The 24,310-nt window shown below is 41.5% G+C and overlaps 1 protein-coding gene across 3 annotated transcripts in view; it reads right to left on the bottom strand.

Annotated features, from left to right (window-relative positions):
• Positions 1-391: 391 nt before the first annotated feature.
• LOC148019981 (single myb histone 1-like) overlaps positions 392-24,310 on the bottom strand; it is a 104,386-nt gene continuing 80,467 nt past the window's right edge. Inside the window, exons 5-7 of one of the 3 annotated variants that reach the window (XM_087700221.1) lie at positions 1,488-1,629; positions 1,128-1,391; positions 392-836 (exon numbers count right to left, since the gene is read on the bottom strand). In XM_087700221.1, coding sequence (XP_087556347.1) covers positions 790-836; positions 1,128-1,391; positions 1,488-1,629 — 453 coding nt within the window. In that variant the 3' untranslated portion in view covers positions 392-789. Of the gene's footprint in view, positions 837-1,127; positions 1,630-24,310 lie in introns of all 3 variants that reach the window. The other 2 variants (XM_087700222.1, XM_087700220.1) reach the window with 2 other exon arrangements.

The raw sequence follows: 24,310 nt of genomic DNA, 5'->3' as shown, positions 1-24,310 counted from the left end.
CAAGATATTTTGTGATTGAGCTAGAGTCTTAGATGCTTAGGAATCACAACAAAAGCCACCCTATGAATCAGTCTTTGAAGCAGAAATGTCAGGATATTAGAAATAGAGAGAAGCCCAGCAAAGATAACACAGTTTTTTTGAAAACAAACCCTACATATTTTATTCACAGGTTTGATTACATGTACACCAGTATAAAATAATCACGAAAAACAGAAAAAAATGAATCCTACATATTTTATTCACAGGTTTGATTACACACAATATTCTTTATCCTGTTTTCAGAATTACTCTGTATCTGTTGTTCTCTTTCCATCTGCCATATCCTGTTCAGTTTGCATTTAATGAACATCCCAAAACACTGAACATGCTCGAAGAATGGTCAACAGCAAAGAGAAGAAACAAAAACCATTTACAACTCAAAGAGCAATACACAACTGAGACCTCACACAAGTTGATTCTGGATACATGGGCATAGACTTTTTCCTATATGGTGATCCATACAAGCCAACAGCAATAGTTTTTTGTCCAATCTGTCATGATGCTTGCAAGCTTACAAGAGAAGCACATGTTTTCTGAAAATGATTACCAACCTAGCAAGTTATAGATACATGGGGCAAGTCTGAAAGCTTGTTTCCTGTATTCTCAAATCCATGAAACCTGCTAGACGTATAGATGCTGAACTGAAATCGTGTATCAACCAACCTCCATGTGCAGTGACCATCCTTTGCAAAATTTATTGAGCAAAGGCAGCTTTCTGTGTGATAGACATTACAGTTTTGCCCATAAGCCTCATACTGCAACAGCAAGATCTTCAACAGGAAAGGTAGTACTAGAAACTGCTCATCACAATTACAAAATAAGTATCAGACAGTCATTAGTTTCTCAAAAACAGATACTCTTTTTTATGATCAACTCCCGCATGTCAGAACATAGAGCATAAACCTAAAGCATGCCCTTTTTTGTATATGGGTGTTCAACTAGTTGCCATATGTATAACCTGGGGCATGCAACTGTGCCTCAATGATAAGGTATCACTCCCTCCATTCACAGTATAACCTCCCACACAATCTAAAACACAATACAGAAACCAAGAGTGTTTATGACATTCTCAATCGGCCTAATCTCACCTTTTTTGGAAGACCGTCGTGCATAATAGGCTGCTAGTTCTGCAGCCATCTCAGCAGCTTCTGCTTCTGCTTCTGCAACTTCAGCTTCCTTTGCTGCCTTCTCTGCTGCAGCTGCTGCAGCCTCAGCTTCTGCTACAGCTAATGCAGCAGCTCGGGCTGCCTCTTCAGATGTCTTCATTTTCAACCTCATAAATTCCACATCCAACTTAACTTTCTTTGCAGGAGGTTCTCCTTTCCAATTCTTCCCATAATTCGCAAGCGAACCTGGAGCCAGTTGTGAACCACTTATATCTTGGGAAGACAAGTCACTAGGTAACTCTAAACTACTAATGCCTTTTGGCATCATTCTTATTTGTTTACCCGCATCTTGATATGTTTCTGTGGTCTGCTGATTGCCATCGTTCCGCTCTTGTACAGACTGACCATCATACTTGAACACTGGTTCAGCAGCCCTCACTCTATAGTTTTGTTTGACCTTTAACACAATCTCATAAGTCAATGACTGCACATATACCAAATGTGACACTTAAAAACATGATTCCTTTTGTCAGAAAGTATGCAGAAAACATGCAGCACAATTTTTTGGTACATGCAAGAAAAATCAGAACTTCCAAAATTTGAGTCAAACAAGTGAATATGAAATCTACAGTGTATCACGCTAAGAGTCCAATACCTTTTAAACCATTCCTATCTCTATGGGGCACATTATCCACAGAATGGTCAACAGGTAAAAACATTTGTCCATTCATAATGCCAAACGGATTGAGTAACACTGAATTTTGATTTCAAGATCCTCAAAAGAGGTTCAAAAAGCCAGGATTTTGATATCTTTTGTCAAATTCCAGGAATTCATGCTGTCAATTGCTGAGATTGGACTGATTTGTATGTGCCCTACCAGGACAATCCTTTTCTGGGAAGAATTGACAACTAATTCAGATTCCAAGAGCAGCCTTCAAAATCTGAGAGGACCATATAACATGACAAATATTTGGTCGTTTACTTTTCAGAGGCAACAATGAGAAGTTCAAGAAGGTGATTCTTTTTGTTATTCATGATGTCACCATGCCAACTGGGGCGTGTGCCTTTATTGCTTTGTTTTGGCATAATTAAGTTGTGCACATGAAGCGCACACATAAACTGTAAGTTTATTTAGGCACGATGACAATTCAAAACCCAAGTTGGGCTGTGGAAGACACTGGCAAATGTTAATACAAGTTATGTTAGACATGTACTAGTGGGTGTGACAACTTCAGTCTTGGACATTAAATGGGCCCTTTGAAATGACTTGTGGTGTCATTTGGGCTTAGGACAAATTAAACATTTAATGCCTAGACCAGACTTAATGAAAGTTCGAACAACTTTCTAGTTCAAAGGGCTTAGCACATTAAATGTGAAAGGGAAGAGGAAAATTTATGGGCAGGGACAAGCAGATTTTTAATTTCCATAATTCACTATTTGATTTTCTGCAAAAGGCTACAAAAGCTCCATATGGAATCCTTAATGACCCAAACCCTTTTCTCGGGATCTTCCTCTTTCCGTGGCACAATAATGTATTTGTATCTAGATAAAGCAAGCTCATGCATGCAATTTATAAGTCTTTTTCCCTCTCTATTCATGACTACTCACCTTGTCTTCATGTTGATCATGTAGGAGAAGCCAAGAGAAGTCACTGGCATCCTAGTCCTACATGTGTAGATGCCTCAAACATGGATGAATAGTGCTATGAGACGGGCAATCACTATGGGACAAGCTCTCATAAACCATCATGTCGGTGCTATAAAAAGGGGGAGACTACAAGGGATTGAGAGGAATACCAATGAGATTTAAGAGTCAAATTCATGCGAACAAGTTTTTCATAGATCTAACCCTACCAATACTACTAACCTAGCAAAGACAAAGCCAATCCACCAAACACCCTCCATTTGATGCCGTGGACTCACATGAGACTTGTCTACCAAGACCATGACCAAGAAGGCCCTAGCAAAGACAAAGCCACTCCACCAAACACCCTCCATCTGATGCCGTGGAGTCACATGAGACCTGTCCACCAAGATCACGACCAAGAAGGCTGCACCACAGCCAAATCAAAGCCATCGTCATGAGACACCGAAGAAACACCACCAAGCACATCAATCGAGCAATTAGGGACTGCATCATAGCTGACATCATGCGCAAACCTTGAGATCAACTCTACACCCTTAGGTCACCATCATAGTGTTGAGGTAAAAATGCATTGCGAATTGATTAGCTCTTCAAAACAGCCCCAAAACATGTAAATTACCAAAAGTTTCATCTACATCTTAAATAGGCAAGCTACCCACCATTCAATCTATCCTTGTCTTGCAAGTTTCCGCCATCAGCCTTCTTGCACTAGCTATCGAGCCCCCACTATTGCTGCTACATGGTCTGCAACAACCTCCCACTACTACCGGTGATCAACTGCCACCATCTTCAAGCAATTACATTGTTGCATTTACCACTTCCAGCCCCAAAGATGGCTACATTCTAGTTTCCAACATGCTGTCCTTCCATTTCCAACAACAGCCCAATTTGTATTTGAATCTTGAGCAGACAACACACATCAACACCTCACTCAACCTGCTTCCATGAAAGCCACCAACTATTAGACAACTTGGCCCTTGAGCATCTTGTACACTCTTTCGCAACTTCACTTACAACATTCACTCGTTCACTTTAGAGTTTCTTCTCTATTTGTGTTTGTGTTTTGTGTCTTGCGTTTAGGGTTTGTTAGCAATCTTGTATCTTCTGTGGTCGTCTCTTGCCTATGAGCCTCAATTTGAGTCCAACGATGACATTAGAAGCTCTCACATTGTATTTGTCTATCATATTATGTGTCTTTGACACTTTAGATGCAGGGAACATTAGTGCATTTCTATTTGGGCACTTTTGGCTATTTTTAGGGATTTGACAATATTTAGGTTTTTGCCACTTTTTGCCTATATAGGTGGCCTACCCTCCCACTCTCACGATCCATCATTGATCCTTTGTGATCAGCCAACCCTCCTTATTCTCTCATCCCCTTGCTATCATCTGGCACCCACATTGACATGTAGAGCTGAGCGTTGGGGCTGATTGCTATAGCCTTGTACCTTCAGCCATTGTAGTCACATTGTTTCTTCTCTCTCATGCATTCCCTCTTTGTCTCTTCTATGTGTTTACTTTCCTCTCTCACATGGTATCAAAGCCACGTGTGGGAGCCGGAGATCTCAAAGAAGAGCATGCTATCCGCGACAAAACTAACTGAGCGCCATCCACATGTGTTGCAGTCCTTGCGTTTCACATCCAACAATGCACGGCAGCCTCTTTGCAAACCACAGCAAGCTACATTTGGCATTAACACCTTGTGTTTTGCATTAGGGCACTTCTTTCCAAGCTGGGTGACCATTATTCAATAGTGGATGGCCATCATTCAATGTTAGGCAGCCTCTTTACTACCCTCTACAACCTCCATTTTGCAAGGTAGGCTGTGTGGCAGATCTGCCCATGTGTATCTTTGCATTTGGCAGTCCCTCTTGCCCAGGCATTAGTACTTTCCCCCTTGTGTTTATCAACAAGACCCATCAATTATCCTGGGTGGCCATCTTCTAGCCAAGGTGGCTTGTATTCTACCTCGAGAGTCCATTAGTTGGACTTGGCGGCACCCCCCAAATCAAGGCAGGGGTCTATTTAGACAGCACTCATTCAAACTTGGGCAGCATTCTTCCCGACTCAGGTGGCAAGTATACAAGCTTGGGCGATCATTTAGACCTCTCAGACAGCCTCTTTTTCAAGCCAGCAAACAGGGTTGTCTGCGTACGTAGTACGAACTGATTTGTACGGTATGATCCATATGGTACAATACAGTACGTATCCGTACAATTTAGTACAAAAAATAGGCACTGTTTGGCCACTCTCATTCAAGCCTACAACTTTCTTTTTTTCTTTCTCATTTCTTTTTTTTTTTCTTCTTTCTTTCTTATTTCTCTCCCCCAAGCCTCTCTCTCTCTCTCTCTCTCTCTCTCTCTCTCTCTCTCTCTCTCTCTCTCAGCTATAGTTGCACTAGTACTACGTACGAAAGGTTTCATACTATACCATGTACCATAAGGTACCAACTTAATGGATACATCTTTTCCTATTCGAATTGCACTTTGGAATGAGCTAAATGCTCCTTATAATAATATGATTCTCCCAGGAGATTAGGTTATTTGAGTTTCAAACAATTTCTCTCAACCTTCTCTCTCTCAAGCCCACACTTCTCTTATTTATATGATCATTCATGTATGATGTATTCACTCCCATCTATGTAGTTGTAAGTTTAGGTAGCAATAGCGCATGTTGTACATGCAACATTAGGTTTTCGCATTTTACCCTCAAAAGTATTCATCTTATATACTCTAATAGCATTGCTATTTAGACTTGAAATATCTATTCTATTATCTTTAGTCCAAAATAATCAAGGTTTTTTTTTTTCGTACTAATATCGTGTTGTACCTTATAAAATCTTAAGGTACCATTTAGTACCGTATTTTATTGTATCATACTGTACCGTACCTTTCGTACTTGACAACTATGCCAGCAAAGCAGGGCAGATTTGCGTTTATTGTGGATATACCACTTCTGAGCACTCATGGTACATTACCAACCCCTGGATTAGCTGTGATTAGAGGCTAAAGACATGTTTTACTCTGCATTTATTGTTCCCTCTTTCTGCTAGGCACTGTGTGTTCCCTTTGGCATCCGATACTCCCAATCTACTTTGCCTCAATCAATCTTCTTCTATCTCATGGCCTAACAGACCTCAATTATCCCGAGGACACCTATTATTAGTAGCTTTCATTCCAATGGCAGAATCTTCTTTCTTTTCTTGTAGGTACTTATTGAAGGACATCTATGGCCGACATGTATGAGATCATGTGAATCGGGATCGTTCAAATCGACCACCGTCCTCTCTCTTTCCTACTATATTCTTCCGGAGCTTTGAATCCCCAATTGGCATTGAAGGCATCTTCTAACCAAGTGCCAACCCTACCCTCTCTCCTTGCATCTGACAAGCTAGATGGAACAAACTACCCTCTATGGTCGTGCCACATGGAGTGTCTACTCAATGACTATGCTCTTTGGGATTTGGTTATTGTCCTATACCCCAACCTACCATGGATCCTAATGATGATACGACTTTGGATATTCGACAACTTTATGGGGTCAGTTGAATGCCAGAGCTTGCTCTTTTCTCCTTTCGAGTTGTACAGATTCTGTGCTCGTGCACGTTAGTCGTATCTGCACTGCTACAGAGATTTGGAGGAGATTGGCATCTCTCTTTTGAATCTAACCATTTGGGCATCGATTATCTCTTGAGTTGAAGCTACAATAGATTTCTACCTCATAGATTCCCCTACGATGCGGGATCACGTCAATCGGATGGAGGAGACTTGGGATGAGTTCGCATCCCTTGGTACGAACATTTCTTCAAAGAACCTGACTCTAACACTTCTCTCACATCTTCTATCACTGACATATGATGTGTTCTACACTAGACTTCTCACTTCTCGTAACTCGGAGACGCACTTGGAAGAAGCTAGTCCCATTGGTGCTTGAGCAAGATACACGTCACAGTAAGCCCGATTCTTGCAGAGCCCGTGTACATGACCGTGCTTACGCAACTTTCTCTATAGGTACAAGATATGCCAAAGAAAAGAAAAGAAAGAGGAAGAAGTTGGAGTCATCTTCCGACTTTGTTATAGATTTTGTGGAGAAGCATAGAGAATATCCCACGTGTTCCCATTGTGAGAAGACCTCACACCCCAGGAAAAAGTGTCGGAGCAAATACCCTCACCTTCATTCGAGAGTGAAGGCTGGATCTACATCAAAGCCTTTGTCTATCTCTACTTCGTCACCCGCTATTACTACCAAGTCCGTGTTTCTACACATCTATCCCATGGAGAAGCCTTCTTCAAGCTGACTCGTCTTTTGAGCAACCTTGGCTCATTGACAATGAGGCATCGAGTCATATGACTCCCCGAGGCGACTTGTTACAGGATCGCCATCCATCATAGGGTATCATCAACATCGGTGACACTTCTCCCATGCCTATTAGTAGTATTGGCACCTTGCCTCTATTGTCTAACTATCCATTGAGATACGCTTCTGCGGCCCTACATGTTCCGTACTTGGGCTTCCCTGTCCTCTCCTTTTCTGGCCTTCCTAGACTCGAGACCTGAATTGTCTTCAGTGAGCCAGTTGTCTTTGTTGACGATTCTACTACATATGCTCCTTTTGTGATAGGTTGGCAAGATAGGGGGCTATCTATGCTCCATTCCCCTTCCATTGTGCAAGGCTCTCTAAGGCAACTTTCTATAGCCGCGCCCATTCCCATTTGTGCACCATTTATCCCACAGGTTCCATCCCATCCCCCACCATCTCCTCTGGTGATTGCCTCATACCTCCCATTCCTTTTAGAGGGGAATGATACTGGTGATACAGCTCTGGATTTCCTAGCTCTTTGTATTTCAAAGGAGACTTCCCAGAATCATGAAGAGTCTCTTCAAGGTTTCAAGTCTACTTTGCACCTTTACTTCATGCAACAACATATTTTCTTCGTCATCGAGCCACCATCCCCTGCCGCTTTTGGCCGTTGGCTCGTGTTGTTTCTGTGCGGCTTATGACGCCTTCAATAGTTCCTCATTGTTATCTCATAGTTGAATCAAAGGCTTGGTTCACCCATTCACAACTAGAGTTTTCAAGAGTAATATGTTCAAGGCCTCTCCGTTTCCATTGCCCTTTGGTAGTCTTCCGTATGATCCAATTTTTATATGGAGAGGGGGTTTTGCTCCTTGGCTAGCTTTCTTCATTGATGGACTTCGTGACATTGACACTCTTCTTGCCACCTTCGAATCCGCATCTCCTTTGGCCTTCTGGTACATCCAAGATCTGAGAGAGGGTGTTAGCACTAGGGCACATAAAGGGTGCATTCACATGTACAATGTGTGTGTATTATACAGGGGCGGTTTAAACAAGGCCTTTATCCCAACAACCTCCCACTTAAAGATTCGATGTGAACCTCTAGCTAGCTGACTCCCACTAGTCGTATGCAATGCTCGTGCTGAGCTTTGCTCAGACTTTTAGTGAGAACATGTGCAGGGATGTCTTGTGTTTTAATCTTGGTCAAAGTGAGTTGACCATCTTTCAGAATCTGTCTGATGAAATGATATCGCACATCTATATGCTTTGTGTGTGAATGATACATGGCATTCTTAGCCAGATACATAGCACTCTCGCTATCACATCCCAAAACTGCAATACCCATAGAAATGCCAAGATCCTCTGCAAGTCTGCTCAACCATAAAGCTTCCTTAGAAGCTTCAGTAGCTGATATGTATTCAACTTCAGTGGTACTCAGTGCAACAATGTTCTGCAACCTCGAACACCAAGAAACAAACCCATCAGCAACTGTAAATACATATCCGCTTGTGGACCTACAAGTGTCTAAGTCACTTGTCATGTTTGCATCACAATAACCCTGCAAACTAAGTGCACCTTGCCCATAGCAAATACTTTTTCTTTGTGTATCCTTAAGGTATTGAAGAACACACTTAATAGCCTCCCAATGTGCTTTGCAAGGATTTGACATAAACTTACTAACAACTCCCACTGCAAGAGCAATGTTTGGACAAGTAGAACTATACCATACATAGGAGAGCCACAAGCTGATGCATAAGGAACTCCCTTCATAGCATTTGCTTCCACATCATCTTTCGGGCTGTTGGCTTTGCTACGCTCGAGATAAGGAGGTAAGGGTACCCCAAAAGGCTTAGCTTCAGCCATGTTAAATCTGTCCAGTACCTTTCCAATGTACTTTTCTTGAGATAAAAACAGCAATTTCTACATTCTATCTCTACGAATCCTCATATCCAAAATTGGCTCTGCATTCCCCAAATCTTTCGTGGAGAAAGCTGATTTCAGCTGATTTTTAAGAGTATCCAAGCTAGTTTTCCTTTTCCCAACTAGTAACATATCATCCACATACAAAACAAGTATGACGGGGCTGCCATCATATCCTTTTTCATGTACAAGCAATTATCTGCATGGTTGCGTGTAAACTCATGAGATAGCATAAAAGTGTCAAACTTTTTGTACCACCGCCGTGGTGCTTGCTTTAGCCCATACAAGCAGCGTCTTAGCTTACACACCATCTGCTCTTTTCCAGGAACTACAAAGCCCTCAAGCTGTTTCATGTAGATTTCCTCATCAATGTCACCATGCAAGAAAGCTATTTTTACATCCATTTGATACAGCTCTAAGTCCAGTACAGCAATGAGAGCAAAAAGCACGCGTAGAGTGGTCATCTTCACAACAAGTGAGAAGACCTCTTGGAAGTCAATCCCTTCCTTCTGTGCATACCCTTTGGCAACCAGCCTTGCCTTGTACTTAGGTTTCCCATCAACTATCTTTACTTTGTACACCTATTTGTTTGGAAGTGGCTTCCCTCCCTTGGGCAATGACACAAGATTCCAAGTATCATTTAAATATAGAGATTTAATCTCTTCCTGCATAGCAAGCTTCCACTTACTGCTGTACTCACATGACTTGGCCTCTTTGTATGTAAGAGGCTCACCCTCATCTGTAAGCATCACATAATGCAAGGAGGGGTCAAACCTATGTGGTTGCCTTCTTACATGTGTAGACCTGCGTACCCAACTATCAACATTTTCAAGATTTGAGTCTACATCTGGAGGTATATTATTTTCAACATTTATTGGATGTTGTAAGCCATTTTCAGCATGTTGTTCATGCTATACGGTACCTTCATTTTCATTTCCAACACCTGCATTTTCATAATCAGCAAGCCTATCTTGCTGTCCATGACCTCCTTGTGCTTCTATTTGCTGTCCATCATCATCTGGCTCAAAAATAACCGGTTGATCATCAGTTTCAGCCTGTGGTACAACACCATGAGGCTCATTTTCTGAAGTAATAAGTGGCTGCAAACTCTAAAACTTCACCTTTTTCTGATCTTCATTAGAGGCTAAAGTGCCTTTCAGCAATTTTGCCTCATTAAACACAACATTACGGCTGCGAATAATTTTCTTGGACTAAGCTAACCACACTCTGTAGCCAAATTCACCCTCATCACCATAGCCCATGAAAATGCCTTTGGTGGATTTTGGGTCAAGTTTGTTCCTCAGCTCATCCCCAACATGCACAAAAGCATCACAACCAAATATGTGTAAATGGTCATATGAGGCCGATTTGCCAGACCAAAACCTCCTCAGGGATGCCATTATTTAAGGACTTGTTTGGAGAGCGGTTGCAAATGTAAACCGCCGTTTTGAGTGCCTCTCCCCAAAATGCATGAGAGAGATTAGCAGTGGACAAAATGCACCGCACTCTTTCACATAAAGTCCTGTTATATCTTTCAACCATCCTATTTGAAGAAGGGTTATAAGGGGCTATAAGCTCCCTCTTAATACCATGCAAGTCACAAGGACTTGAATTCAGTCTATGTGAACTTACCCCCATTATCAATTCTCAAGCATTTCAGCTTTCTACCTATGTGAGTGGTCACAAATGCATGAAAAGTTTTAAAAATAGCAAATACTTCACTTTTCTTTTTCAACAAGTACACCCAAATCTTCTTGGAACAGTCATCAATAAAGGAGACAAAATATGCAACACCACCCAACGATTTCACGAGCATACTACATACATCAGAATGCACTAAGTCCAAGACATTGGACTTACGAGAAACACCAAAGTAAAATGAACTTTTTATTTGCTTTCCAAACTGACACTCATTACAAAAGTCAAGTTTAGAGCCTTCTCAATCAACTCTCTTCAAAGACATAAGGACATCAAGCCCTTTTTGGCTCATATGGCCTAATCTCTTATGCCATAACTCCAAGTGGCTGCAAATTTCAACAACTGCAAGAAACTTGCCATTCAAGGCTTTACAGTGCAAACAATACAAAGTGCCCTTCTTGGTTCCTTTTGCAATCAGCATGAAAGCCTTTTTCACTTTCCACAAACCACCACCAAACAGTGTGGTGTAGCCATGCAAGTCAAGCTGACCAACAGACAGTAAACTCTTTTTAGTGCCAGGCACATATATGACATCTTTCAGCACAAGCTCTTGACCATTGACTAAAGACAAGTGTACTATGCCAATCCCATCAATGTTGCAGGCATGGTTATTTCCAAGATACATCAGTCCATAACTACCTACATTGAACATAGAAAAACACTCCAAGCAAGGAGTTACATGGAAAGAGGCATCAGAGTCTACAATCCAAGTCTGAGTGACACCATCATCAACTGAGAAAAGTGCATCAATCACATCAGCCTTGGTAATCTGCATATCCTACATGTGATATATAAGAGTATCATAATCAACTGCATATAATATATCAGCCTCTATATCTAAAAACTCCTCTATAACAACACTAGAGGCCACATTGGTCTTTTCTTTGCCTTTGGTTGTCTCCGATGCATTTGTCTTTTCTTCCTTCTTCTTTTTATCTCCTGCATTCTTCTTTCTCTCTTGTTCCTTCTTGTAATACCTGCAATCAAGTTTCTTGTGGCCCTTCTAACCACAGTGATAGCAAGTAATGCCACTCTTTTTCTTTCCTTTGCTCTTACTCATGTTTATGTATCCTGCATTTGCATTTTTCTTTTCAGCCCTGCCTCTTACATTGTAAGCTGAGTTATTGCCTTCTCCACTAGACATACATCTAATTTCGTTATTCAGGATAGAACCCCTCACCCCATCATATGAGAGATTGGGGTTATTGCTGAGTGAAACCACCAAGGTCTCCCAAGAGTCAGGCAATGTCATGATAAAAAAGATCACCCTCAACTTATCATCCAGTCGCATATTCACCAACTTGCGCATTAAATGCACTTGATTAACAGATGTGGTGATCTTATAAGTAGTTTTTAGCTTCTCCCATATTGCATAACCTGTATCTAAACCCTTAGTGTCTGTCAGAATGTGATCAGTGACACCCATCCTTAATATCCTCACAATCCTTTAGGAACAAAATGCCCTGCATACGGTCTTTCCAAAGGTTAAAGCCATGACCATCAAACCATTTGATCTCCATCAAACTCTTGATGTTTGAACTGGAAGAAGTTGCAGCCATTTTATCACGAACACAAGAGTAAATGCACTAATCTGCAAAAGCACAAGCCGGACCAGCAAAATACACTGTTGTTCTTTCTCAACCAGAAATAAATCTCTATTGTTTGTACATAAACCAATCACCACACGGGCAAAAATGCAGAAATTTACCAAATTCTGCACAAATCCCCAAAATTTCAAGTCTAAAATTGCATGAATGTCAGCCAATCTGACCCAACTGAGCAAAACCTTGCCAATACATGAAAAGCCCCAATTTCTAGGACCCAATGTCAAGAAATTTTACTCAAAAATAGTAAAATTTTGACTAATGTGGCAAAATCCCCAAAGTAATTGAGGTCACCGCTCGCAATGTCTGCAATTTCTAACTCGGAGATCACTGATGGGCATAAGCAAAGTCAATTTTGGAAAAAGCCCCAAATTTCTGACTCGATTTTGCACAGAATTTTCAACTGTGCTTACTATCCTCACAATCCTTTAGGAACAAAATGCCCTGCATACGGTCTTTCCAAAGGTCAAAGCCATGACCATCAAACTCTTGATGTTTGAACTGGAAGAAGTTGCAGCCATTTTATCACGAACACAAGAGTAAATGCACTAATCTGCAAAAGCACAACCTGGACCAGCAAAATACACTGCTGTTCTTTCTCAACCAAAAATAAATCTCTGTTGTTTGTACATGAACCAGCCACCACACGGGCAAAAATGCAGAAATTTACCAAATTTTGCACAAATCCCCAAAATTTCAAGTCTAAAATTGCATGAATGTCAGCCAATCTGACCCAACTGAGCAAAACCTTGCCAATACATGAAAAGCCCCAAATTTCTGGGACCCAATGTCAAGAAATTTTACTCGAAAAGAGTAAAATTTTGACTAATGTGGCAAAATCCCCAAAGTAATTGGGGTCAACGCTCGCAATGTTTGCAATTTCTGACTCGGAAATCACTGATGGACATAAGCAAAGTCAATTCTGGAAACAGCCCCAAATTTCTGGCTCGATTTTGAACAGAATTTTCAACTGTGCTTCCAATGCACGAACCCCCATCAAAGGCAAGTGGTAAGGAAGAGATTAATGAAAAGTTTTGATTTTTAAAAAACAAAGGAACTAATCGAGGGAGGGAGGACCAGGGGGGTTTTCTCTTGACCCTGCTCCGTCACGTCACGTCGCAAGCAAATGTCGCCTGCCTATCGCCCGCTAGCTAGTCGCGCACCACTTGCTGGAACCGTCGCAATGGTCACCAGGAACCTCTGGCATCAACGTCGCCTTGCTCGACGCGTCGCTCTGGTCGCTAGGAACTTCAAGCGTCAACGTCAATGGGCTTACTCAATGGGGGGGTCTCTTAACCCTGCCCCGTCATGTCACGTCGCCCGCAAATGTCACCTGCCTATCGCCCGCTAGCTAGTCGCGCACCACTTGCTGGAACCGTCGCGATGGTCACCAAGAACCTCTGGCATCAACGTCGCCTTGCTCGATCCGTTGCTCTAGTTGCTAGGAACTTCAAGCGTCAGCGTCAATGGGCTTACTCAATGGACATCAGCCCTGTCCTGCAATCACTAGACTGCACCTTGATCTCGGAAGCGTGCAGAGCCCTATGCTCTGATACCAGTTGTAAGAGGAAGAGGAGCACAGCTAAGAGAGATGGAAGTCGAGCAGGAGTGTGCGAGAGTGTGACGGCTGGGAAGAGAGTGAATAGAGTAAAAGTACGATTCAGTTAGAGTGTACCACCAATGTGTTGGTACACAAAGAATAAAATGTATTTATACTTGGGGCATGTAAAGGGTGCATTCACATGTACAATGTGCGTGTATTATACATGGGGGGCATAGTTACTTGGAGTTTCGGAAATGGCGAAACAGAAACGGTGCTGAAACGGTAGAAATGGAGTTTCGTCTCCAGGAAGAAACGGGAAAACGAGGATACAAGGAAATATGTAACCTTGATTTAATATATAATATAGATAATAGATGACAATAAGCCACACTTATCACTTGATCGAGAAATACTTGACATACATGATTAACATACAATTGATTATTGACATTGAAATTTGATACTATCATACTAGGTCGGAGGTCCTAAATCCTATCTTCTATAACCTGTTACCTATAGCCTACACCAATTTCCAAAATCGAAAGATACATCAGGATTCATACAGTATACTTAAACTTTGAATTGGCAAGTGCCAAGCACACTCTAAAGATATTCATAGATCACACTTTAAAGATTAGATCATTACAATTTACATGTAACATGATAATAGATATACATGAATCACAAAAACACCTGGAGGCTGGATCATATTCATGAATCATGAAAAAAAGATACAAGAGTATAAAAGATAAGTTGATAACTAATGATCCATAAAACGCCACAGGTGACGGTCCACTGAGTCCTTAGTCAATGACCATAAACATAAATGATAAGACACAGTCACACAAGAGAGCATCAAGTTGCAACATGAGATGGTCACAACTTCATGAATCAGAATCACGATTCACAGGCTACAACCTACAACCACACAAAAATTTGAGTTAGAAGATGAGAGAGAGAGAGAGAATGTGTGTCTGTGTGCGCGTGGCTTTGAAGTCCTCAGTCGACAAAGAAGCAGGCCCAACAGAGTGGAGAGAAGAAACGTAGGCAGGTGAAAAGTCGACTGGAATGTGGGAGTCTGGGGGCGCTCACGTTCGGGCCAAAGTTTTGCCCCAAATCACAGTCTGCAGAAACGCCATTTCTTGGGCGTTTCCGTTTCTAGAAACAGCGTTTCGTGTAACTATGAGGGGGGGGGGAGGGGTATACCGAACTTTTATCCCAACAACTTGTGTGTCTTGAGCAGTCATCTCTTGCCCCTCTATACCTCAAACAAGGACATTAGGAGCTCTAACATTGTATTTGTCTATCATTTTATGTGTTTTCGACACTTTAAATAGAGAGCACATTAGTGCATTTCTTTTCAGGCAACTTTGGCTATTTTCAGTGGTTTGACCATATTTAAGGTTTTGCCACTTTTTTGCCTATATATATAGGCAGCCTACCCAGGGTTGTCCACATTTGAAGAATGGGTCAACTCATCCGAACCGTTCAATCCCGTCCGACAAGTCGAGTCTCATCCAAACCCGTTCAGCCCCGACTGCACCCGTGCCTCCCATACGCCAACAGTCACTTTTGTGACCGTTTTTCCCCCTTTTTTCTCTGCTTTCTTTTCCTATTTTCTTTCTTTTCCATCTTCTTTCTCTCTTCTCTATTAATTCTCTTTTCTCTTTCCCTCGTATGTATTCCTTTCTATCTCTCACACAAAGACTCAAGAGAAAAGTTTAAATATTAAACTAACAAGTTTAAAAACTCTCTCCTTTCCTCTCCCTCTCTCATGATTTATCCATCTCTCTCTCATATATACACAATGGCACAATGCAACCATCCTCTCCCATGGTTCACCATTCAAATTTCAGAATTTGAAATCTCTCTCTCTCTCTCTCTCTCTCTCTCTCTCTCTCTCTCTCTCTCTCTCTCTCTCTCTCTCTCTCTCTACTGATGTTCTAACACGTGAACGTTGACGTGAATGTACTATTGCCACAATGACGGCTCTGACTGACCACGATGTACTGACATGGATACCTGTCATGAGCAATGTACTGACTAACAAATAATGAGTCTACTCCTAGCACAACAGTGAGTCTATTCTCAACAGGGGGTTGCTCATCAATCAAACAAGCAGGGGGCTTACTTACTTAGGATTGAGTGGATATCTTCGATTGCTAGATGGTAGAGACTACTGAAAGAGAAACCAATGGACATGAGACCAAACTATTGAAAGAGAAAGCAGTGGACATTGAGTTGCTATTGGACAGATCCGCACCACATCACATCAGCTAATCATTGAGACAGGTCGATGGAGCCATGTTGCAACAAATCAAAGGATGTGCCAGCTTTGTGGATGGGAGCCAGAGATGCAGGAACACTACATTTGTAGATGCATTATATACTATGATATCTGAGGCCACTACCATTGCCTCTTTAAGGAGGGCTTTGGACCATTGAGATGGATGATGGACTATGAGGATGCGCCTTTTCTTATTAGAGCTTCAACGGCGCAAAGCAACATTGTTATGGGATCGGAGGCAACCCCAACCACATCCACCCCTCCAAAGAGTAGTTATCAACTTTTTCAGTATAGCTCACCCCCCTAGCCACTACCACCTTAGACACTATATCTCCTACTGACAGGTGCCATCGAGGGGCATCATTGAGTGGCATCACAGTAGACAGAGCTACAACGTTATGCAGAGTACGATGCCCTAGGGTACCTACTCAGCAACGACACATTCACGTCACAATTGCTCGTTACAGATAGATTACCATGATGACTCAGTTGGAGATAGCTTGCAAAGTCTTGATGCATTCCATACACACTGAGTGTTGGGTATGACTCACACCTACGCTCACAAAGGAGTGTCGGTGATTAGTAGGACACTGGGGAACTTTTTATTCTCGATACGACAGGTTTTTTTCTGCCAGGCTTATTCTCTTTTTTCGTATGTGCCTATGTTACATATTTATGGGCACTTATCATGTTCGGGTGTGAATACCCCTTACAACCCTCAGGTTTAAGAGTTGTACTTTGTACTTTGAGTTGACACTCTTTCATTCTATTGCATTGGGTATCGTGCTTCACTCTCCACACTGTCTACTACACTCTCAGTTGAGCTTTGATCCTCTCCTTCTCTCATAGAGAGGGAGATACTCTATACTCTTTGCAATTTTTCAGTTTTCCAAATTTTTCATTTTTCATTTCAATTTATCACGTAGACATAGACATAATCATATTTTCTTCCCTGATGAGAGATGATGATACCAATTATATTAGTTATGGTCTCATAGGCCATTTTGGCCTTCTAAAGACGTTAATACTATAATGAAGCCATCAGGCTATCAAAACCACCTTCTACATGAGTAATACAAAGAGATCACACAAAAACGATAGCACGAGTAGAGCAAACAATAGCCAGACAGGAAGCAGCAATGTCAGGAAGAACCAAGTTAGCTGAAATCATAGAAGAGATTTGCCATAGCACTAAACCACGAACACGGGCCACATGACCATGGATGCCCAATACCGGATTAAAAATAAAGGCATTTCGAGTACGCCAAATATGCCACAGGGTTGTCCATCTAACGAAATGGAAAAGGCAAGAATAATCTGAATGCAAAGAAGACATAGAGGACATGTTTCCTGCAATCCACAAACGAGCAAGTATCCGGTGCTGAGTCACCGAAGACCACACGCGGGAAATACAACTCCAAATATGTCAAGCAACAGGGCAAGAGACAAATAGATGAAACAATGTCTCATCAAATGTAGTGCAAAATATGCAACGACCAGCAGAAATCTTTCGGGCATGTAACACATCCCCAATTGGAAGACCCCCAATAAGCAACCTCCACATGAACACTTTACCATGATACGGAACCTTAGATTTCCATAGTTGAATAAACCTTTTCCGTTATTTCTTTTTGCCAACCCGAACATACCATAATTTATTAACCTTGCGAGTGACCCATTTCTTGACCTCCACCATCTAATGATATACTTGATTAGCTGATCTCTTCCCAAAATCATCAGGAAGCACAAACATCCGGTCACGCCAAGGTTGCAGTGGCTGTAATGCAGATAAAGGAGAGAATCTTTGAAGTCTGTCATGTATGGATGACCAAATGTCACTGTCACCAGGTGGTGATACTTTTTGCGATTGCTTTCCTTATTTACTTATATAAATATTTTATTTTTATTTTCTTTAGTTGTTGTTGCTTTTTACCCCAAGAGTTCTCTAGGATTAAGCCGAGATCTTTGCATGGCCAAAAGAGACAACCATTGGGACAAATTGGACTAATGGTTTGTCCAAGCCTTAGGACGGGTTCCATATTCAATGGGCACCGAAGAATAGAATGTCAATGGTTTGGGACTGTGTGCTTAGCCACTACAGATGGCGCACGACAGAGAGCCTAGCCAAGACAGAAGATGCATATGTGAGAATGCCCACGGAATAAAAGTCACTGTAACTGAGCCACATTACATTTTTTAATGTGGTTGCCATGATAAAATTTGCTAAAAACAACTTGAGAAATGCATGGATCACCATCCCTAAAATTTAGGGAGTTACTATATTTGGACCCCAAAATCTGACCACATCATTATCTTCGTTTTTTCATGAGGATTAATTCTCTAGTATTTGCCGAGGCCAAATTTTGCACCGATCATGGAGAATTTTAGACCAAAAGGTTTAAACGGAAAATTTGTTACATGTATGCCATGTAGCATAAATTCTTCAAAGAGAGACACACACAGAGAGAGAGAGAGAGAGAGAGCATTTTTTTTAAAAATGTAATAGGCATGAGAAGCAAATCTGAGAATGAAGTTTTGAGGAGCTGAGGGCAAATTGTTGCAAGTAAATCAACTATGAAGAGTACTTCTTTGTCTCTGACTCATGTACGGAGATAGAATTTGCTCCCTCTAGTCAACTCTCTCTCTATTCCCAAAGAAAATACTCTACATGATGGATTGATTCCATCGAAGGTACAGTTCTGTGTTTTCTTTGCACTTTTGCTGTGGCAAGAGCCTCACTATCCAAGTTCAGGAGCAACTGTTGGCTTCTCCAATGCAAGAACTAAAGAAAATGATGACCATGCCACACAGGAACAGGGTTTATCAGCTCTGATTTAGTGTTGTTTGTGGGATTGTTTTACTGCTTGAATGATGCGAGGCTAAAAGGGATGTTGTTCTGGATATGCTGAACAGTAAGAACAGTAAACACACAGTTCTACAGACTGCAATTCTGCACATGAATCATTGAGTTATGGTCACAAAAAATGCTTTCCTAAAAGGTGTGTTCTTCTGGATATGCTGGACTATAAAAACAGTAAATACACAGTTCTGAAACTGCAATTCTGCATGTGAATCATTGAGTTATGGTCACAAAAAGTGTTTTCCTAAAAGGAATGTTGTTCTGGATATGCTGGACAGTAGAAACAGTAAATAAAGAGTTCTACAAACTGCAATTTTGCACACAAATTATTGCGTTATGTTCACAGAAAACACTTTCCTAAAAAGGATGTTGTTCTGGACATGCTGTACTGCCCTTATGCAGCTGGAATTTACTCAAAAAATATGAAAACCAACTATTCACAGGTTATGTATTTGGAAACATGTCATTTTTTTGTAACTTTCCATCTTTTAATTGATAAAGAAATACTAAGAGGGGCGCCGGTCTTCGGGGCCAATCTAGTGTTGTGCGAGGAAGTGAGGTCTCTATTTGCGCGTGTGTGCGCGCGCACGCGTGTGTGTGTGTGTGTGTGTGTGTGAAACTGAGGTATTAATTGAAGGACCTACCGCTTTATGTGAGTCATAGACCGGCTTTATGGTTCCATCCTTGGGATTTGAATTCTTTTCTGTAAGAATTTAAGCTCGGACTGTTTTGGGTGAAAAGGCCATACACACAAGTTTTACAGAGATTACAGGACTAGAGAGATGGCAGACATGGATAAAGGCAAAGGAAAACTCCCTCATCAAGAAAAGAGTTCTTCTTCTGCTCATAGACACCGAAGAGAGAGTATCGATGCGTAGGTGTCAGCACCTTCTAGAACCGACATTGAAACACAGAATGAGGAGCAAGAAAAGGAGGACTTGGTTATGGCACAACTCCTCAGTATGGTTGACTCTTTCGAACAGCTAGTAAAGAATCCTCGGATGCAAAAAATTTTCAAGTCATATAATGAGGATTCTCAGGCTGAGTCATCACATCATACCATGGAGCGCTCAAAAAGGCAAACCTCTAATGTGTGTGAGCATGCAGAAAAGACACCAAACATGGAGAAAGGTCTAGTGCAACAAGAAGCACAAATACAAAACTAGGGAGTGAATGGTCAAGGCAGTAATACACAAGTGGCACAGCAGACTATTCCTCCTCAGTTTGCTACTTATCCTGGTTACTTTGGTGGTGGGTCTGTTTTTCAAGCAATGGCTGGATTACCCACGGGTTATCAGGGATACTTGCCTAGAGGGCCACCAGGAATGATGCCTATTGATGCAATCAATCCACTTTATGCTAATATTGGTCTACAGCCCGGTTATCAAACTTTGGAGAGTCCTTATTTGATGCCTGGAGTACAAAATGCAACGGCTGGTTTTTTTCAGCCTAGTGGGCATATGGCAGCTAAGACTGGCGAAATTAATGCTGATAATGCGCCTAAGGGACTCCTTTTTTTACAGCCCTTGTCTATGACAACCTGACACCAAAAAGTGCAAAGCCTAAAGACTATAAAGAGGGTGGTCATGTATTAAAGTTTGAAACCTTCAATGCTATGCAAGATAAGCTGAAAGCTTTGACATTAATACAGTAGTTTGATACAGCTTACACTAGAGGAAATTTTACTGAGACTTCTAAGGTGCGGAAGGCTGCAATTTTTTTGAAAGAAAACGCTTTCCAGTGGTGGAACATATTGTTGATGCAAGGATATGCACCTGCCACTTGGGTCAATTTGAAACAGCTGTTTGCAGCCTCATGGTTAACTAACATCTTTGAAGTAGATGTCATGACTACATAGCATAAATTGGACGCGGCAAATTGTGCGGATTTAGAAGAGTACAACATGAAATTTTGGGAAGCACTTTTGCTCATGAGTTCTTACACGACAGTGTCCCTGTCAGAACAAATTGAAAAGTACTGTTGTGGTTTGCCAGAAGCCATCAAGGATTATTGTACCAAGACTAGAGTTACAAATATGGTACAGTTAATTGAAAATATTGATGTGGCAAATGCATTGTTGAAAGGAAAAGCTGACAGCTTTAAAGCACTGAAAAGAAGAATTCTCTGTTTAAGCAGAATCCTAGCAAGAAGAAGAAGCAATTTCCAAAAAAAAAACCAGCTTTACAAAGAAGACTTTTTGGAAGAAAAGACTTCAGTAGCAGCAACATCTGACTTCTTTTAAACACGGCAAAGAACAAATGAGGCCACTTTTTGGCAAATCATTTAAAGAAAGAAAGGCTTTAATGCTGGCTGGGAAATGCTTTATATGAGAACAAAAAGGCCATATTGCTTCTAAGTGCCCACAACAATCTTCTAAAGATGCGGAGGATAAAGATGAGCTAAGTAAAAAGAAGCCCAGCATTGGCTTAGTGCCTGATATTGTAACGTGTCCCCCGCATGTGTGATATTATTAGCACCCGCATTTTCATAATCAACAAGTCTATCTTGCTATTCATGACCTCCTTGTGCTCCTATTTGCTGTCCATCATTATCTAGCTCAAAATTATCCGACTTCAGTTTCAACCTGTGGTACAGCATTATGAGGCTCATCATTTGAAGTAATAGGTGGCTGCAAATTCTGCAATTTGACATTTTTCATATCTTCATTAGAGACTAAAGTACCTTTCAGCAATTTTGCCTCATTAAACATAACATTACAGCTGCGAATAATTTTCTTGCACTTAGGTAACCACACTCTGTGGTCAAACTCACCCTCATCACTATAGCCCATGAAAATGCCCTTGGTGGATTTTGGGTCAAGTTTGTTCCTCAGCTCATCTCTAACATACACAAAAGCATCACAACTAACTATGTGTAAATGGTCATATGAGGCCGATTTGCAAACCAAACCTCCTTAGGGATGCCATTATTTAAGTATCTATTTGGAGAGCAATTCCAAATCTGAACCACGGTTTTGAGTGCCTCTCCCCAAAATGCATGAGAGATTAGCAATGGATAGCATGCACCACACTCTTTCACATAAAGTCCTATTATATCTTTCAACCACCCCATTTGAAGAAGGTCTGTAAGGAGTTGTAAGCTCCATCTTAATTCCATGCAAGTCACAAAAGGACTTGAATTCAGTTGATGTGAACTCCCCCCCATTATCAGTTCTCAAGCATTTCAACTTTCTATCTGTCTGAGTGGTCACAAATGCATGAAAAGTTATAAAAACAGCAAACACTTCAGTTTTCTTTTTCAATAGGTAAGCCCAAATCTTTTTGGAACAATCATCTATAAAGGAGATAAAATATGCAGCACCACCCAACGATTTCACAGGCATACTACATACGTCAGAATACACTAAGTCCAAGACATTGGACTTATGAGAGACACCAAAGTAAAAGAAAAATTTTATTTGCTTCCAAACAGACACTCATTAGGAAAGTCAAGTTTAGAGCCTTTTCCATCAACCCTCTTCAGAGAGGTAAGGACATCAAATCCTTTTTGGCTCATATGGCCTAATCTCTTATACCATAACTCCAAGTGGCTGCAAATTTCAACAACTGCAAGAAACTTGACATTCAAGGCTTTACACTGTGCAAACAATACAAAGTGCCCTTCTTGGTTCCTTTTGCGATCAGCATGGAACCCTTTCTCACTTTCCACAAACCACCACCAAACACTGTAGTGTAATCATGCAAGCCAAGCTGACCAACAGATAGTAAACTCTTTTTAATGCTAGGCACATATCTGACATCTTTCAACACAAGATCTTGCCCATTGTTTAAAGACAAGTGTGCATTGTCAATCCTATCAATGCTCTAAGCATGGTTATTTCCAGGATACACCTTTCCATAACTGCTTGCATTGAACATAGCAAAACACTCCAAGCAAGGAGTTACATGGAAAGAGGCACCAGAGTCTACAATCCAAGTCTGAGTGATACCATCATCAACTGACAAAAGTGCATCAATCACATCAGCCATGGTAGCCTGCATATCCTACATGTAACATACAAGGGCATCATAACCAACTGCACATAATACATCAACCTCTGTATCCGAGAGCTCCTCTGTGACTACACTGGAAACCACATTTGCCTTTTCCTTGCCTTTGCCTGCCTCAAATACATCTGTCTTATCCTCTTTCTTCATTTTGTCTCCTGCATTCTTCTTTCTCTCTTGTTTCAGGCTTCTTGTGGCCCTTCCGACCACACTAATAGCAAGTAATATCACTCATTTCCTTTCCTTTGCTCTTGCTTTTGTTTCTCTGTCCAGCATTTGCATTTTTCTTTTCAGTCGTGCCTCTAACATTATAAGCTGAGTTGTTGCCTTCTGCACTAGACTTACGTCTAATTTCTTCATTCAAGATTGAACCCCTCGCACCATCACATGAGAGATTGGGGTTATTGCTGAGAGAAACCATCAACGTCTCCGAAGAATTAGGTAGTGTCATGATCAAAGAGACTGCCCTCAATGCACTGAACTGCAGAAGCACAAGCTGAACCAACAAATACACTGCTGTTCTTCCCCAAACAATAATAAATCTCTGCTATTTTTACATAACCAACCACGACACGGGCAAATACTACAGAAATTTACCAAATTCTGCACAAAATGTCGCAATTCCAGGTCCAACAGTGCATAAATGTAAGTCAATCTGGCCCAGCCTATCATGCGCCTGTTGCTGCCCACCCCATTGCCTGTCGCATCTGCTGCCCGCCCTGCTGCCTATCACACACCATCACGCCTCGTGCCTGTGTGCGCATGCAGGTCGTTGCCACTCCCTGCATTGTCACTTGCTGTCCACCACATACACCTGCTGGCGCTGCCTGCTTCACACCTGCTGTCAGTCGCCACAAAACTCAGCCACCTGCACGCCGACTGGTTCCTTGCTGTCGGTGCCACCCGCTCCCCTGTAGGTCTTTTTCAACACACGCTGGTCATTTTCAGCACAACCTGTGCTGCACAGGTCACGACAACCTATTTGCGAGTTGCTTGCACTGTCAGCTGCCCTTGGTCTCGGGAAACGTGCAAAACCTTGGGCTTTGATAAGAGTTGTTGGAGATCTTAGTAGCTGGAGGAGAGAGTAGTAGCTCGAGGAGTGAGCAAGTCAATGAGAGTGACAAAGAGAGAGAGAGAGAGAGAGAGAGAGAGAGAGAGAGTACAATTCAATCTTTGGGTATACCAACAATATGTTGATACACAAAGAATAAAATGTATTTTTACTTAGGGCACGTAAGGGTGCATCCACATGTACAACTAAATAATACACGTGTACTATACGCGGAGGTGAACAAAGGGCCTGTTA

This window comes from Lygodium microphyllum, chromosome 19 (assembly GCF_053477565.2).
Source record: "Lygodium microphyllum isolate KBCC chromosome 19, Lygodium_microphyllum_v1.1.10, whole genome shotgun sequence".
NCBI classification, from domain to species: domain Eukaryota; kingdom Viridiplantae; phylum Streptophyta; class Polypodiopsida; order Schizaeales; family Lygodiaceae; genus Lygodium; species Lygodium microphyllum.
This window is presented reverse-complemented; position numbering and strand designations above follow the sequence as displayed.